This window comes from Phalacrocorax carbo, chromosome 1, assembly GCF_963921805.1.
Source record: "Phalacrocorax carbo chromosome 1, bPhaCar2.1, whole genome shotgun sequence".
In the NCBI taxonomy this organism is placed as follows: domain Eukaryota; kingdom Metazoa; phylum Chordata; class Aves; order Suliformes; family Phalacrocoracidae; genus Phalacrocorax; species Phalacrocorax carbo.
Window position 1 is genome coordinate 198,312,183 of NC_087513.1, and position 15,244 is coordinate 198,327,426.

A 15,244-nucleotide genomic window follows, 5' to 3' on the forward strand; every position below is an offset into this window, starting at 1 on the left:
AATCATATTTTTGTAACATCTATTTTATTACTATTTACTTGCTGATTCCTGCAGGTAGCTTCATTAAGAATCAGCAATATTGATAGTATTTGCATAAGACCATTTGCACTGTGAAAGACTGCCTAAATTAACTGCATGAACTAGCAGCAATAATCAAAATTATAGTTTTAATTATATAATAATTTTAATATAATCACTAGTTATAATTACAATATGCAAACCATTAGTTAGAACTCTACAGAACAGGAATAAAGTTATTAAATTAAAGCTATCATTTGAAGACATTATGTTTTCTGAACCATTAGGATCAGAAGTAGATAATAGAAACGTACCATAGTCCATTACAATAGAAATGTACTTTCTGGTTGCTCTGCTGAGCAAGTAACGTATTAAACCGACCAAATACTTAACAAGTGTGAACTATGCCTCTGTTTTCATCCCATGCCAAAAGCTCAGGCTAGGACACTCTATATTTTAGAAGCATGCAATTCCTTTATTTTCTGCAAGGGGGAATTCACATCTCCTTCATATTCTACCTCCCTGTGGCTCACAGTTAATGCGATTTATTTCCCCTTGTTTATTACACGACTCTCTTATACCATCCTGCTCCTCCCCTGCAGTAAGCCCACCTCCTCTCCACAGCCAGTAGCAGATTTCAGCTCCTCACGTGGGACAGCAGAGGAGCATGCTCAATAGAAAGAGACTAAAAACATGGAGGGATCAACTTTGCAGCTCCCAACACAAGTCAAGTCTGCTTCTACTGCTGTTGGACTAAAAGAAAGACCATGTACGCTGGTGAGTGCATGTTTGCTCCACAGGGGCCTCTCCTGCTGCCAGTACAAGCCCTACTTTTGATTCCCTAATGGGGCCCAGACCTTTCACTATATTATTGGTTATAGGTTTTTGATGTGTCTGGGCCTAGGGTACCTTCTGTCCTTCCCACATGAATTGCAGAAGAGGGAGGAGAGTTACTGTCCCTCATTCCTGGAGGCTGCAAGTACTGGGCCTAAAAATTCTTATCCTGTTACACAAAAATGAAACTTTGCACTTTTTTAAAATAATATTTTCTTCCATTGACTTACACTTCTAAGAATTTAATTCTTTATATTTTCCTTTCTTCTTGTAAAGTTCTCTCTTTCTCCACTTTTGATCTATTCAGCTTGGACTGACCAGTGTGTCTGGTCACCACAAACAATGGGAAATATGGCTGCTGTCATACCGTCATTGAAGAACTAACGCAGCGCTATGTGGCTTTGTCACTGATATATGGGTGCTAACAATACAGTTCAGATTTCATTGCCACAGATCTCACTTTGCCCACCAACAGAACTTAAAGGCCCTGTAATTGTTATCATCACAGCTATGATAATCTCTCAAACCTCTGTGGTAACACCTCCTGAACAGTTTAACTTAGTTTTTAATGCTGCTGAATCCATTTGTCTATCTGTAATGGTTGTTGTCTCTCATAGTCTATTACTTAAGACAATTTAAGGTATAAATACACATCTCAGGAGGTCAAAGAATATTAAAATAACTGATTAGTACTTCCAAATAGGAGCGATGGTGAATTTGTTCTGACAACCATGTTGCCAAAGCCCAGGAGACATTAATGTCCTAGAAACTTAATTTTTCTTTCATTTAAGTAAAAACTTTAGTACAACAAAACAAGCATACTCTAATCGCTTCAGTTATGCTTTGGCTAGCCAAAGGTCTTTGTGTTTGTAACACGTGCTAAGCCATGCAGTTTTGAATTAGCCTTCAAAGGAGCAAATTTGTACTTGCTAAAATGATAAAGCAATGCTTTATATGCCAGCCCACACACGCTATAAGCAGCAGAACTGCCAGGGCACCCTGCACCCTTCTGCCCCGCTTCCTTAAATCTTCCCATGGCCACTTTGCTCCACCTACATTTCCCAGTTACTGGCAGGTCTCAGGTTATGTGGTGGTGTTAAGGTCAGGAAGTGGAGCAGATACTAGTTTCGCTTTCCATGGGCTGCCAATTGAGTGGCCTTCCTCACGCCTGTAGGAATTTATGCTTTTGAGATCTCTGTCTCCTTGTGGAATGTGGTTGGAATTAGCAAAGTGCTAGTGAGAGGGGTGGATGTACAAAACGAATGTGTAGGTCTTCTACTTTTTTTTTTTTTCTTGGAAACTAAAAGAAATTATAGACAGAGCTTCAAATGATAGCCAAATAAAGGTTCACTGAACTTTGTCAGTAACTATGAAACATTTATTTTGGGAACAATGTATTGATTTTCAACTTAATTTTTTCCAGACAGCCAAAAACAACAAGAAAACTTGTATTTCTCAACTATGTTAAGAATACAGTAATATAATCATTGATAACAAGTAAACATTTAAAATGTTAACTTTGGTTCTTTTCAGGAACATCCAGCATGATTACAGAGCAATACGTAGATGAGTAGGAACTACAGAGAATTAGAAAAAATTAGTAATGCAGCATGCCAAGAGGAATGGTAGATGCTATAGAGCAGCTTAAAGATTTATGTTGACATTGTAATGTCACATTTTTTCACAATTTTTAAGTTTTTGTGCAAAAAACAAGGTCAGCAAATTTATATTTTTGAGAACTCAAGAAAGTATTTAAAAAGTATTTTTAAGAATAATAAGGCCCTGCTTAATGTGAAAAAAGTATGCAATTCATTTCAAATTCAAACTTTCTTTGGAATTAATTTGTGCCCTTGTCAGAGAGCAATGGGAGTTTGATGTATTCTAGTGCTGCCTCTGGCCAAAGCGAGATGGGTCTTTGCATCCTCAAAGGTGGCTGTGAATCCCAAGACCCAGACTCTTGCAGGACTGGAAGCTCCCCTGGGCCGCATGAACACCTCTGCGTGGCCACAGGGCTCTACCTTTCTTAATGGTAGGTTAAAACTTTGGCCTTTGCCCAAACCTCGGCCTTCTCCCACCTCCAAGTGGGTACGCTGGGCATGCCTCCGCCCCGGGAAAGGCCACCCTCCTGCCCCTCGTCCTGCAGGTGACCACCCTCGCCTGCTACCTCGTGGTGTAGCTGGAGGGTGAACGTGCAGGGCCCACCTTCGCACACGGGCTGGCGCAGCGCTGCCCGCACACCGAGATCGTGGGGACGGCTGCGCTCACGCTGCTATGGAAGACGTGGTGGCCGTGGCCGGGCCGTGCCGCCCCGCTCCGCCCCGCGGAGAGCCGTGAGGACAAGGAGTCGAGCGGGACTCGGCCCAGGTGAGGCCGGGGGCGGGGGACAGCTCCGGGTGCGGGTGAGCGAAGCCGCTCGCGCCCCGCCTCGCCTGTGGGCGGGCTTTTTCCGTCGGGGAGGCGAAGGCTGCTGGGCGACTCGAGGAGCGGCCGCTGAGGGGCGCGGCGCGCAGCCAATCGGAGCGCTCGTAGCAGGAGCCAATAGGGGCGGCCGTGACATGGCGGGAGCCGTGGGTGGGGGCGGGCGCGCATTAAGGCAGAGGTGGCAGTGGGGCTGCTGACCTATCACGCATCTCCCGGCCCTGACCCGCCGGCATGGAGCCCTCACAGGTCGCCATCATCGGCAGGTAAAGCCTCTCCTCTCCCGCGGGTAGGTGCAGCCCCTCGCGGAGGAGGTGCCGGCCCGGCCCGGCCCGGCTCGGCCCGGCCCCCGGGGGCTCCGGGAGCCGGTGCCCGGAGGGGCGCGGGGCCGTCCCGGCGAGGTCCGTCCCGCGGGGCCGTGGGCTTGCCGCCTCGGCGTGGCGGTGGGTGGGCTTGCCGCCTCGGCTCTCCACGGCGTCGCATGCGGCGGGCAGGTGCTAACTCGGCAGCGGGTGGGTTTCGGCATGTGGAGCCCGCGCTGGGGAGGGCCGGGCTGGGGCAGGGGCAGAGGGGCGGTGCGAGGGGGGTCTGGCCAGCGGCGGGTTTGTGCTGCTGCCAGAGGCCGGGAACCGGGGGGTATGTGTGAATGCACCTCTGTGGCTCATTGGGAAGAATGTCTTTGCTTAAGTCCCTGACAGCTCTGTCCTTCAAAAAAAAAAAACCCAACCCAAACTAAACAAACATCTACAGCTCAAGTAAGTCATCCTTCAGGTTTGAAAGACTGCTAACCCTTTTCATTGGAATGTTTTGTGTGTGTAAGTGCAAGAGGAGTGGAGAAATCTAAGCACAGCTTTAAGATCCAGTTTGTCAACTACGTCAAGAAACTCCTGAGTTTCTCTTGGGCACTCCTGCAGTAATACTTTGTTGCCGCAAGATACAGCGGTATTATTTCTGACATGTGTGGGAATGCCTTGTTTCAACCTGTTCTTCAGCTGAAACTCAAGTTCTCTATTTGAAGTTAATCTTGTGGGGAGGGAAAAAAAACTTCCCAGTAACAGCCCCCTACTCACCAATGTAACTCTGTGCTAAAGGTGTGGGCTGCAACAAACTATTAGTGAGTCCGCTTGAGGTCTTGGGTCACATGTCTTGGCACTGTCATGTGGTGGTGACAAAGCTGGCTCTTACTGGTGGTGCTCTGGGAGCTTTTATTTGCTGTAGGTGCAAGAAGGGTTGGGAGAGCTGGTGTTATTTTGTACACTCCATAGTTCAAAAGGAAAAAAAAACCACAATCCTAAAAACCTGGTTCAAAATAAAAGAAAAAAAAATTTTTTGTCAAACACTGACTTTAAGGAAACTTAATTTAAAAGTGCAATTCAAAAAAGGTGATGCTAGCTTATAAAGATACTGATAGCTCAGATATACTTGTTTAAGTGATCCAAATGCTTTTATTTTAGAAATACTTGTTACCCAGGAGGCTACAGTAGCTAACAAACCTTGGCCCATGCCTTACTTTTTCCATAAGTGTGTGGTGTGTTGCTGCGAGCTTCTGAAGTCTTACTGGGCTTATTATGGTGAACTTGTGTGTTTTTTTTTGTTTTAAATGGTAAATTTTGAGTGAGAACTTACTGTCTGCTTAACAACACTTTGCAAAGTTTCCTCTTTTTTTGTCCCCATTATTTCCACAGATTTCCTGCTGTTTCCTGAAACTTCCTGTTTTGTTCTTTTTTTTATATTTAAATCAAAGGTTGAACATGTGCCTGTTTTTTCTTCCTTCTTTCCTTATCACTCCTATTGCTTTTCTCTGACTTTTACTCTCCTTTTAATCTCTTATTGATGCCCTAGTGGACTTGCTTTTTCCAGCTGCTAAAGGCAGCTTAAGTTTAATGCTAAAAATACAGTGATTTTGGAAATGACAGGAAATACATGTAATTATGAAAACCCCACTGTAACAAGTCATGAGTATGGAGTTCTGCTCTTGTCTTTGTTAAGGAGGTGGGGTTTTTTTTTGTGATCTCAGGTTGTTTAAGCTTACTATACTGTTCCTTGGTGCTTCTGTTTGAATAGGCTGATGCCTGCTATAAATCTAATATTTAGATTGTCTATAAACTCACCTGCATCTAATTAAGTTAAAACCTGCATTGTTTTGAGATGTGATAAAATTGTCACTTACTGCAAGTTTCCTTTGTATTTCTCAGTAATGTGACTTTACCAAAAGATGTAGGCAGACTGTTCCTGCATGCCTCCAGCATGGTAGGGTGCTTCATCTAAAAATAAGGGTAGTGCTAGAGGTCAGTAGGTGGAAAAGCTGTGTCAAACCCATAGCTGTTTGGGTTTTTTGTTTGGTTAGGTTCCTTCCCACCCACCATGCTTATGGTACTTCCTAAATTGTAGGTGACCCATGACTGTGATAGCTGGGCCTTAGGTTTTTTTTTAATCATCTCTGAAGCAGGATCCTGAACTTTTAGACCAATGGGCTGGTGTCTGTCTTCAGACTATGAACCAAACAGATGAGTTTTAAAATAATAATTAAAAAAATCTCTAATGTAATTCCATGCACCAACTCCAGGTTAAGATTGCAAGTGACAAAACTGCTGATACGTGAGCCCAGTGTCCCAAGTAGTGGTTCCTACTGTTCTGGATTCTACTGTCCTTTTCCTGTTTTGTCTTTTTCTTCCTCATTACCTTTTCCCAGCTCTCAGAGAAGCGGCTACACAGCTAGCAAAGGATATTTCTCTGTTCGAGAATTGTTTCTTATCAATATGTAACCAATTTTTTCATCAAGTGTTGAAGAATCCAAGCTCTGTTTTACTTCTTGCAATGCTTGTCAGACCCCCTTCCCCAACATAAATGCTTCTTTATTAATTAGCTGATATTTATTTTCTTTTCAGTGGACTCATTGGTCGCAGCTGGGCCATGGTGTTTGCTGCTGGAGGCTTCAAAGTGAAACTTTATGATATTGCACAGCAACAGCTAATGAGTGCACTGGAAAACATTCGGTAGGTCACCTGACTTGAAGTGACTAGGATTGTAACAAAACTGCCATTTCTGTAACTATGAATGAACAGTCATGTCTTACTATTTAAGGGAACATAGATTTTAAGCTTGGAAGAAGGACTGACTTAGAAGTACAGGTCCTGTTAAGATTGGAAGAACTGTGCTCCCAAATCTCTCAGTGATGCTTCTGAAGACTACTTTAATTCTTAAGTAATGATTTAAGAGCTTAAGTTTAGATCTGAATTCTTGAAGCAATGTTTACTGGGATTAAGTTACCTATAGGCTAAACTTAAAATGATCCTAAGACTTTCTGCATAGAAAGACAACAGACACATTCAAAATGATATTAGGTTAATATGGATTGCTGAGGAGCCCTGCTACAATTATTAGTGTTATAACTAGGATTTTTTAAAATTCTTAAACTAACATTTTTTTGAATCCTAGAAGAACAGATTACTAGTTCTACTAACGATGCAACCACTGATCAGTTTTAGCAGAGGCTGGGAAACATCTTTAGAAGGAGCAAATTTAAGAGTGTGAATATAAGAACGATTGCACTGGTTCAGACCAACAATCCTGCAGCCCTTTATTCTGTTGCCCTGTGGCGCTACGGCTGAAGCCATGTGCGTTTGGTACACGACAGAGCTACAAGTTCAAGTCCTGCCTGTCTGCTCCCCTCCCCCAACCTTCAGTGCCTAGAAGTTGCTTATGTATTCAGTAACTCTAACTAGATTTCTTCCAAGTATTTCTCTAACCTTCCTTTGAACCTGTGTAAATCCTTTTGCGGCTTCCTTGCCAAAGGACTTTGTGTTCTGCAGCTTTACTGCTCACTGTGTGAAGAGCTATTCACTTTTGTTTGTTTTCAACCTGGCTCCTCAGTTGCTTTCTTTGGCCCTTAGTTTTTAATCTACAAGGGACAGTGGCTGGTTGATTCTATTCACCCTCTTCTTGCTGGACCTAAAATACAGCTTTTTGTATGCCCTTGAGAGAGTGCATTTATAAAGTGGTTTGGTGAACAATCTTATATTGCTGTATCAACATTTAATTGTAAAGTTCAGGTTGCTTCATGATCAGCATCAATCTAAATAGGTCAGCTCTCCCTTCATGATGCCTTGGAGTGAAATATGTCAGCCAGTATGGGGAAGAAGCTGCACCTAAAAAGATAATTGTAGTGTGTCGCATCCTGATTGTTTTCTGTCACAAGGCTTATAGCAGGGAGGATTGACTTCAGGAGCCCCTTGTAGATCAGTTTAGTTGTTGGAGTTTAGAAGTTAAACTGTATGTGCTATCAGGTAAGATTTGCTAAAAAAGGCTTGATAATAAAAGAGGAGGAAAATCTATTTACTACAATTTTTTTTTTCTTTCCGCAAACCTCTCTTTCCAGGTTCAGTCTGACTAACACATCTCTTTTGTTACACCTAGATGACAGTGGTTTTTGCAGAATTGCTGTCATAACGGTAGCCACAATGAAATTCTGGACTATTGCGGAGGGAGCAGTTCTGCAGTCTGCATTACTAAAGACAGCAGCTGCCCCTAAATTTTTTTTTTCTAATAGCAAAATGAGGACTTCAGTCTTCCAAGGTTTTCGGCTTGAAAAAGTGAAGCATAAAATGTCATCTGTAATAGGGTAGAGTGCTATTTGGGTGTGTCTGTGCTGTCCTATAGGAGTTCAAAGCTGGTTTTACCTTTTACATAAGGTGTTCTTAACATATAATTAACTTGTGTGTCTTGGCTGTTGTAACAGCCTAGTTAAAAAGCCCAGTTGCAGCATAGCTTTTGTGACAAGAATACAAGCTATGCGCTTCCTTCAACAAGTATTTTAATGATTGCATCTATCAAAATATGGTCAAACTTGAACTTCTTTGTGCTGATTTTGTATCACACAACCTGCAGTAAATCCCTCTGAGTTCCTGATATTATGCTTGTGTAAGAGCTGGAGCTTGAGTATGTAACAAGGGCTCACAGGAGAGGGTAACTGACAAAGCCAGTTGGTGGCTACTTCTCTGGACTTGCTGGGATTTGCTTTCCTTTTTATCTCCAAACAGCTAGTACTTCTAGGGAAGTTTTTAGGCATAAGATTTTTAGTGGAGGTTTTTTTGTTTGTTTTAGTACTGAAAAGTATTTGTTCTACTCTAGTGTGCAGTCCATGAACTTCTAGTGTATGGAGGTATTCTACAAGTTAAGAAGAAACTGGAGGGTATAGAGGACTGTTTGTAGTCCCTTCTCAAAACAAGAGAAGTGGGATTTGAGTAGTAAACCACATTCACTTTACTTCCAAAAGGTGATGATACTTCTTTGACAGAAATGACAACATTTATTATTTTATGTGACAGACTTACTACATTGACTTGTAATGCATTCTGAATTTATGTAAAGGGCATCTCAGGGTTCATTAACCTAATTAATTCAACTCTCACACAACAGTAGGTGGGCAGCAGGGGTGTGTAGTCCTGCAAGAGGAGTGGAGTGAGTCTGGGATGGACCTACAATCATCATGAGAGCCTGCAGGTATCTGTATGGAAAATCTGAAATGTACTCTGTAAATTTATTCAGAACACTTGGTTACATGGTACAGGGGTAGAAAATAAGATTGAAGTATGGAATTTGGATCTACTGAAACAAGTAGAAATACATATCATGTCGCCACAATATCAGTAGACCAGATACAAGAAAAAAAAAGGAGAGTGTGTTTACTAAGGCCTAACATGGTATGATGGATTTGCTACCTATCTACCTGTTGCCAGACGCGTGGCAGTCAGTGCCCTGACACACAAAATGACCACCCATTGGATTGAACTAGGTGTACTGGTGACATCATTAACCAGTGTCTGCTCTAATGGAACAACCTTTTGTTCTGCTGAAGTAACAAACTAATGAACAGCTTTATGCAACACTTGACCTACTGAATACATGCTGTAGTAACCTGCTTTGGAAAAATGTAACTTTTTCATATCTAGTATGCTTTCTTCTGAGTCAGTGTGATTCTGATTTGAATGCAAGATTAATAACCTTTAAAATAATGAGAATTAGGAAAATTAGTACCCTATTTCTGAAAGTAATCCTAAAACAGATGATGCAGAAGTGCTTTAGTGCATGCCCCTCAAATAACCTTTATGGTTCTTGTAATATGTAATATTTTTTCAAGTAGTTACTGTACTACTGTTCTGAACATAATTATGCTGAAGATAAAGACTGATTAATTACAGTAGAAATGCTGTATTTTTTCCCCTTGTGTAACTGGTTCATGTTTTATATAGACCAGTTCTTGCATTTAGAATGGAAGACTAATGCAAGGGCAAAAAGTTTAGTTGACTCTGAAAAGGATACTAAAACTTGGATATTTGTGCATGCATTCTGAGAATTTCTTTCTAGATGTACATGCTGATTAAATATGGTATTTACTTAGCTACAAAACTATTTCCTCCAGGACACAGGAGCAGGTAACTGTTTTTAATATATAAAACCCAAACAGTTGTATGCATAAAGGCTAAGCTAACTTAAGAAAAAAAAAATCTTAGACTACTTCCTGAGATCTTCTGTGCTAAAACATAAAGGCAAGATTATTTTTAAAACTACATTATTATATTCAACTGCACTAATTATTGAACTATGTATGCAGTAAATTTATGCTAGGAACTCTCTTCTATCATCTGATCCTTCCTTTCTTTTCTTAGCCCAAGTAGAAAAATTTTCTGGGACGGATTGAAGTTGACTTTGAGGTGGTGGTAGTACCTAGGGTTATGGGAACATAAAATTACTATTGCTAGGTTTATTACTTAGATACAAGTGAAATGCAGTAGTCGTATCAACACATGGAAGTATTTGGTTGGAAGGGAAGCAACTTTGACCCTCTCTTTATTAAATAATAGGGACCCTCTTCCTTAAATTTAAATTAATTTCACTTTAATTAAAATTAAAAGAAATTATTACTGAGTTCTGTTCTTCCAGATCGGAATTCTACAGAACTCTGCCTTCTGAAAATTGATGTATGGTGCTAAGGTTGCGTGGTACTGAATCTAAACTTAAAAGTGAGGCTGTTCAGTGAAAATTACTTGAATGTGAGCTTTATCTGACTATAAGTTGCTCTTCTGCAAAGACATTTGGCCTTTAAAGAGTTGGAGCCAAGCAGTCTTGAGATCAGAATGTCACACTTCCTCTCTTCATTAAGTATTAATTTAACCATAAATTTTATTGGATGTGATATGAGGTGCAGTATTGCACTAAGCAACCTTAACTTTTTATGCGCTCTAGAAGCACAATTGCTATGAAAAACAAACAAGATGCAGGGGCTAGAAAAAAGTAGTATTTCCCTGCCCACCCCGGCCAAGCAGAGAGAATTACTTTGAATTGTGTGCTGTTGTGAATGGCAATCTGGAACTTGCAACGATGTGCCCAGTGTATGGCAGGTTGCAGGACCAGGAAAGTAGACTGTATCTATGCCTGTGACTTTGTTATAGACAGAGTTTTGAAAGACTGTTCCCTGTAACTCAAGCTTATAATCTTTCTTGTTCCAGGGGGAGACTAGACTCTAGAAGAGACATTTGTATGCTACTTCTTGCAGTCTGGTGCCCTCTTATGCCCTCTTTGTACAAAAAGGGGAACAGCTTACTGGATTGGTTTTGTGGCATGAGACATACACTAATACAGGCTTTGCTGTCTTTTCCTAGCTCATGACATGTTCCATGGCTGTGTGGTTAGATTCTTTTCCCAAGCGGGCTTCCTCTTCCAGTCTCTGGTCTATATTGTTTGTATTGACACTGTATCAAGGGCAAAATGCAGCTTGGCTCAGGTCTTCCTTGATAGTCTTATACACCTCCTTTGAGGGGACACCTAAGTAGACAAATCTTACTAAGGTATATTTTGATCTTGATTGCCTGACACTGGCACGTGAAGCTTGTGCTAAATTGTACGCTTGATTCTACATTTCAATTTTATCCACCCCCACACCCTCCCTGAAAAGTGCAGTTAACTAGCTAGGGAAGATGGCTTCATTTGCAGAACTAACTAGAGAATGTGTTAATAGGCTTTGGAAGGGGATAGATTCCATCTTTCCAAAAGTTCTGCCTGGCCATTCTGTAGTCAAAAATACCTCTAGAGGGAAATGTTGTCTTCTTACCTCATTCCTGTGTGGCAGCCAGTCCCTGGGCAGCTGGAATACATGATATAATTAAGGCTGCTTTTTGCAATTACAAAGGCTGTGTTTTGGCAATGGTTATGGTGTTGACTTTTGCCTGTGTGTGATTTAACCTGGCAGGCAGTTAAACACCACACAGCTGCTCGCTAAGGCCCCCCACCCCCAATCCAGAGGGATGAGGGAGAGAATTGGAAGGGCAAAAGAAAGAAAACTCATGGGTTGAGATAAGAACAGTTTAATAATGAAAATATAATAATAATATTGTAATGAAAAGGAAAACAGAGAGGCAAAACCCGGGGGGGAAAAAAAAACAAGTGATGCAACCATTCACCACTTGCTGCCTGATGCCCCACTAGGCCCCAAACAGTGGTTGCTGCCCACCTTGCAGCCAACTTCCCTTAGTTAATGTACTGAGCATGATGTTATATGGTATAGAATATCCCTTTGGCCAGTTTGGATCAGCTGTCCTGGCTGTGTCCCTTCCCTTCCCAGCTTCTTGTGTATCTGGCAGAGCATGGGAGGCTGGAAGAGTCCTTGACCTAGTGTAAGCACTACTTAACACATTGATGTTTTAGTTGTTGCTATCAACATTTTCCTCATCCTAAATCCAAAACACAGCACTATATCAGCTACTAGAAAGAAAATTATCCCAGCTGAAACCAGGGCAGCCTAGTATGCAGAAGTAACAGGTTGTCCAAAAAGCTGGTGAAATTTCCATCCCTGAAGGCTTTTACGGCTTGGCTACACTAAACCAAGGCTAACATCATCTTGTGTTACAATAGCTCTGGTGCAGGTGCAAGATGGACTGGAGACTTCCCAGGACCCCTTCCAGCCAGTTTGTGACTGTGTGGGAGACTCAGGTTTCAGGCTGGGGTCTGCATGGTCAGAAGCAGTGATGGGAACTGTGGGTCTGTTTTAGGTAGGCCAACTTTTGTTTTGGTGAGAATTTCCATCTTGAACCTAAACTTACACAAACAAAATATTAAGAACCATAGAAAATGCTTCCTAGCAGGAAGGTTTCCCAGCATAAACCTGTCAGTTCTAATGCCAGGATGCCCAAAGAATCTTGATAAACATAATGAGTAAACTTACTTAGCTCACTAGATCTAGAGACAGCATTGGAATTGATCCTCTAAGGGTAAGAGGTGACTTGTGATGAGTTGCATACCCTGTTCATGTTCGGCAATATTGGTGACTCTGCATTTACCCTGGAAAAATGACTGTAACTGTATTTTCCTATTACAAAATCTTTGCTGCTGTTTGTGTAATGCTGGTATAGGCATCCTGAGAGTGCCATGGCTGGAAAACAGTTTGTGTGTGATAACGGAGTCAGCAAGGAGCTCAGCGGCGGCAAAGGTGAGTCCCGTGGCGCAGTGCTAGATCGGGGCAGGCAAAGTGGTTCCCTGTACCTGAGAAGCCTGGCGGTGAGCAGAGTGGACCCATCAGGAGCTGGCAGCTCTCACGAGCGAGGCTGACGTGCAGCTGATGTGGCGTGGGGCGCTGCCAGAAGCAATGGTGGGAGATTTAAACGGCCCCTAGGGAGCGTGGCGAACAGGACGGGCAAACAGGGCATGGCGCATCAGAAGGGTGTGGTGTGGCAGTTTGCACAGCAGTTCGTGCAGGCAGGGTGAGCAGGAGGGACACCGCAGCCCACTTGTAGGTCTACAGCTCAGGCAAGTGCTTTGGCCTTGGGCAAAATGGTGGGCACTCACCTCAGAGCTAAAACCGCTGTTCATTCAGTGAAAGCCCCTGGGATGTCAGCCTCATCCACCCAGATGGGTCTGGTAAGAAAGGACACATCAGTACAGGGAGGAGGTTGCGGCAAATGCCCAAACACCCCTCGTGACGAAAAAGTAAGTACCTGCACGAGGTGTGCACAGGTTGATGACTTGTTACGTCAGGTGGCTAAACTGCAGAAAATGGTTAAGAGGCTGCGCAGTATTAGAGGAGCTGAGGCAGAGATAAACAGGTGGCTTCAGAATCATGTTCCTGTGGCAGACACCACTGAGAATGAGGCACTGTGGACCCTGGTGACTCACAAGAGCAGGATTCCACATCAGCCTGCACCCTCCACCATCACAATTAGAAACAGGTATGAAGCCTTAGCAACTGAGGATACCCATGAGCAAAGTCTGCAAAGTTCCCTGCAAGGGGGAACTGTACCAGCAACATACAGTGGATATCATAAAAAGAAATGACGAGTGCTTGTGGTGGGTGACTCTCTGTTGAAGGGTACTGAGGCACCCATCTGCCGACCTGACAGGGAGTCACAAGAGGTATGCTTCCTCCCAGGAGCCAAGGTCTGAGACGTTGCTGTGAGGGTGCCACAGCTCATCAGGAAAACAGACTACTATCTGCTATTACTATTTCGTGTAGGCATGAATGACACTGAGAGCTGTAACCTGGGTAAAATCAAGGAAGATTTTTCGAATCCCTGGGGGAGCAAGTGGAAAAACATTGGCGCTCAAGTGATCTTCTCTTCCATTTTGCCAGTTTGAGGGAAGGGAGCAGCCAGAAACAGGCGCATAATGTATATCGACTCTTGGCTACGTGGTTGGTGCCATCGTGAGCGGTTTGGCTTTTACGACAATGGGGTGTTCTTCAGTGACGACAACATGCTAGGGAGGGATGGAATCCATCTGTCTAAAAGGGGTAGGGGAATCTTCAGTAGTAGGCTGGCTAATTTGGTGAGGCGGGCTTTAAACTGAAGGACTTGGGGGGTGGGATCCATGGAGAAAACACACCAGCACATCCAACGGGGGAGTAAGTCAGGCCAAGCAGTGTGGTGACAAAAGGTTCCTTAGCTGTCTCCCAAGAGGTGAAACAAAAGAGTGTAAACACCTCAAGTGTATGTACACAAATGCACTCAGTCTGGGTAACAAACAGGAGGAACTGGAGCTCTGTGCCCACTCAGAAGGGTACGACATCATAGGAGTAACTGAAACATGGTGTGACACCTCAAAAGACTGGGGCATCGCAATGGACGGTTACAAGCTCTTTTGTAAAGACAGGCAAGGTAGAAGAGGTGGAGGAGTTGCACTCTACATCAAGGAACATCTTGAATGTATCGAAGTCGTCTATGGTGATTGTGACTGCTCTGTTGAATGCCTCTGGGTTAAAGTCAAAGGGGTCATCTCCAAGCAGGACCTCACAGTGGGCATCTGCTATCAACCTAACCACAGTGACGAAGCCGACGAAATTATATTTGGGGCACTAGAGCAAGCTTCTGGCCAACAGAACCTGGTCCTGATGGGTGACTTCAACTACCCAGACATCTGGAAGAACAATACGGCAGCTTGCATGTCATCTACCAAGTTCCTGGAATGTATAGAGGACTGTTTCCTGATACAAATGCTAGATGTGCCAACCAGGAAGGAGGCGCTGCTGGACTTGCTATTCACAAACCGAGAAAGCCTGCTTTGTAATATCTCGGTTAGTGATAACCTTGGCTGCAGTGACCACAATATTGTGGAGTTCGGGATCCTGCTGAGTGTGTTGAAGGTCAGCTCTAAGACAAGGGTTCTGGATTTTAGAAGAGCAAACTTCAGAGGTCACGCAGGGCTCACTTGGGAGGGATTTGGTGGGAGTCTTCCATGGAATACAAAGGAGCTAGTGAGTGCTGGGAATTCTTCAAGAACTCTCTATTGGAAGCACAAAGCCAATTTATCCCCTACAAAGGAAAAGGAAGTAAGCGGAGCAAGAGGCCCGCATGGCTCAACCGTGACCTCCTGGGTCTACTCAAATCCAAAAGGGAAGCATACCAGAGATGGAGAAGTGGAGGATTGTCCACCAAGAACTACAAGGGCATAGCCAGAGAGTGCAGAGATGCAGTCAGAAAAGCAAAAG

The 15,244-nt window shown here is 43.3% G+C and overlaps 1 protein-coding gene across 5 annotated transcripts in view; it reads left to right on the forward strand.

Moving 5' to 3' along the window:
* The first annotated feature begins 3,399 nt into the window (after positions 1-3,399).
* CRYL1 (crystallin lambda 1) overlaps positions 3,400-15,244 on the forward strand; it is a 63,284-nt gene continuing 51,439 nt past the window's right edge. Inside the window, exons 1-2 of one of the 5 annotated variants that reach the window (XM_064441186.1) lie at positions 3,400-3,536; positions 6,159-6,266. In XM_064441186.1, the coding sequence (XP_064297256.1) occupies positions 3,505-3,536; positions 6,159-6,266 (140 nt within the window). In that variant the 5' untranslated portion in view covers positions 3,400-3,504. Of the gene's footprint in view, positions 3,560-3,668; positions 3,783-6,158; positions 6,267-15,244 lie in introns of those variants that run through there. The other 4 variants (XM_064441182.1, XM_064441183.1, XM_064441184.1 and 1 more) reach the window with 4 other exon arrangements.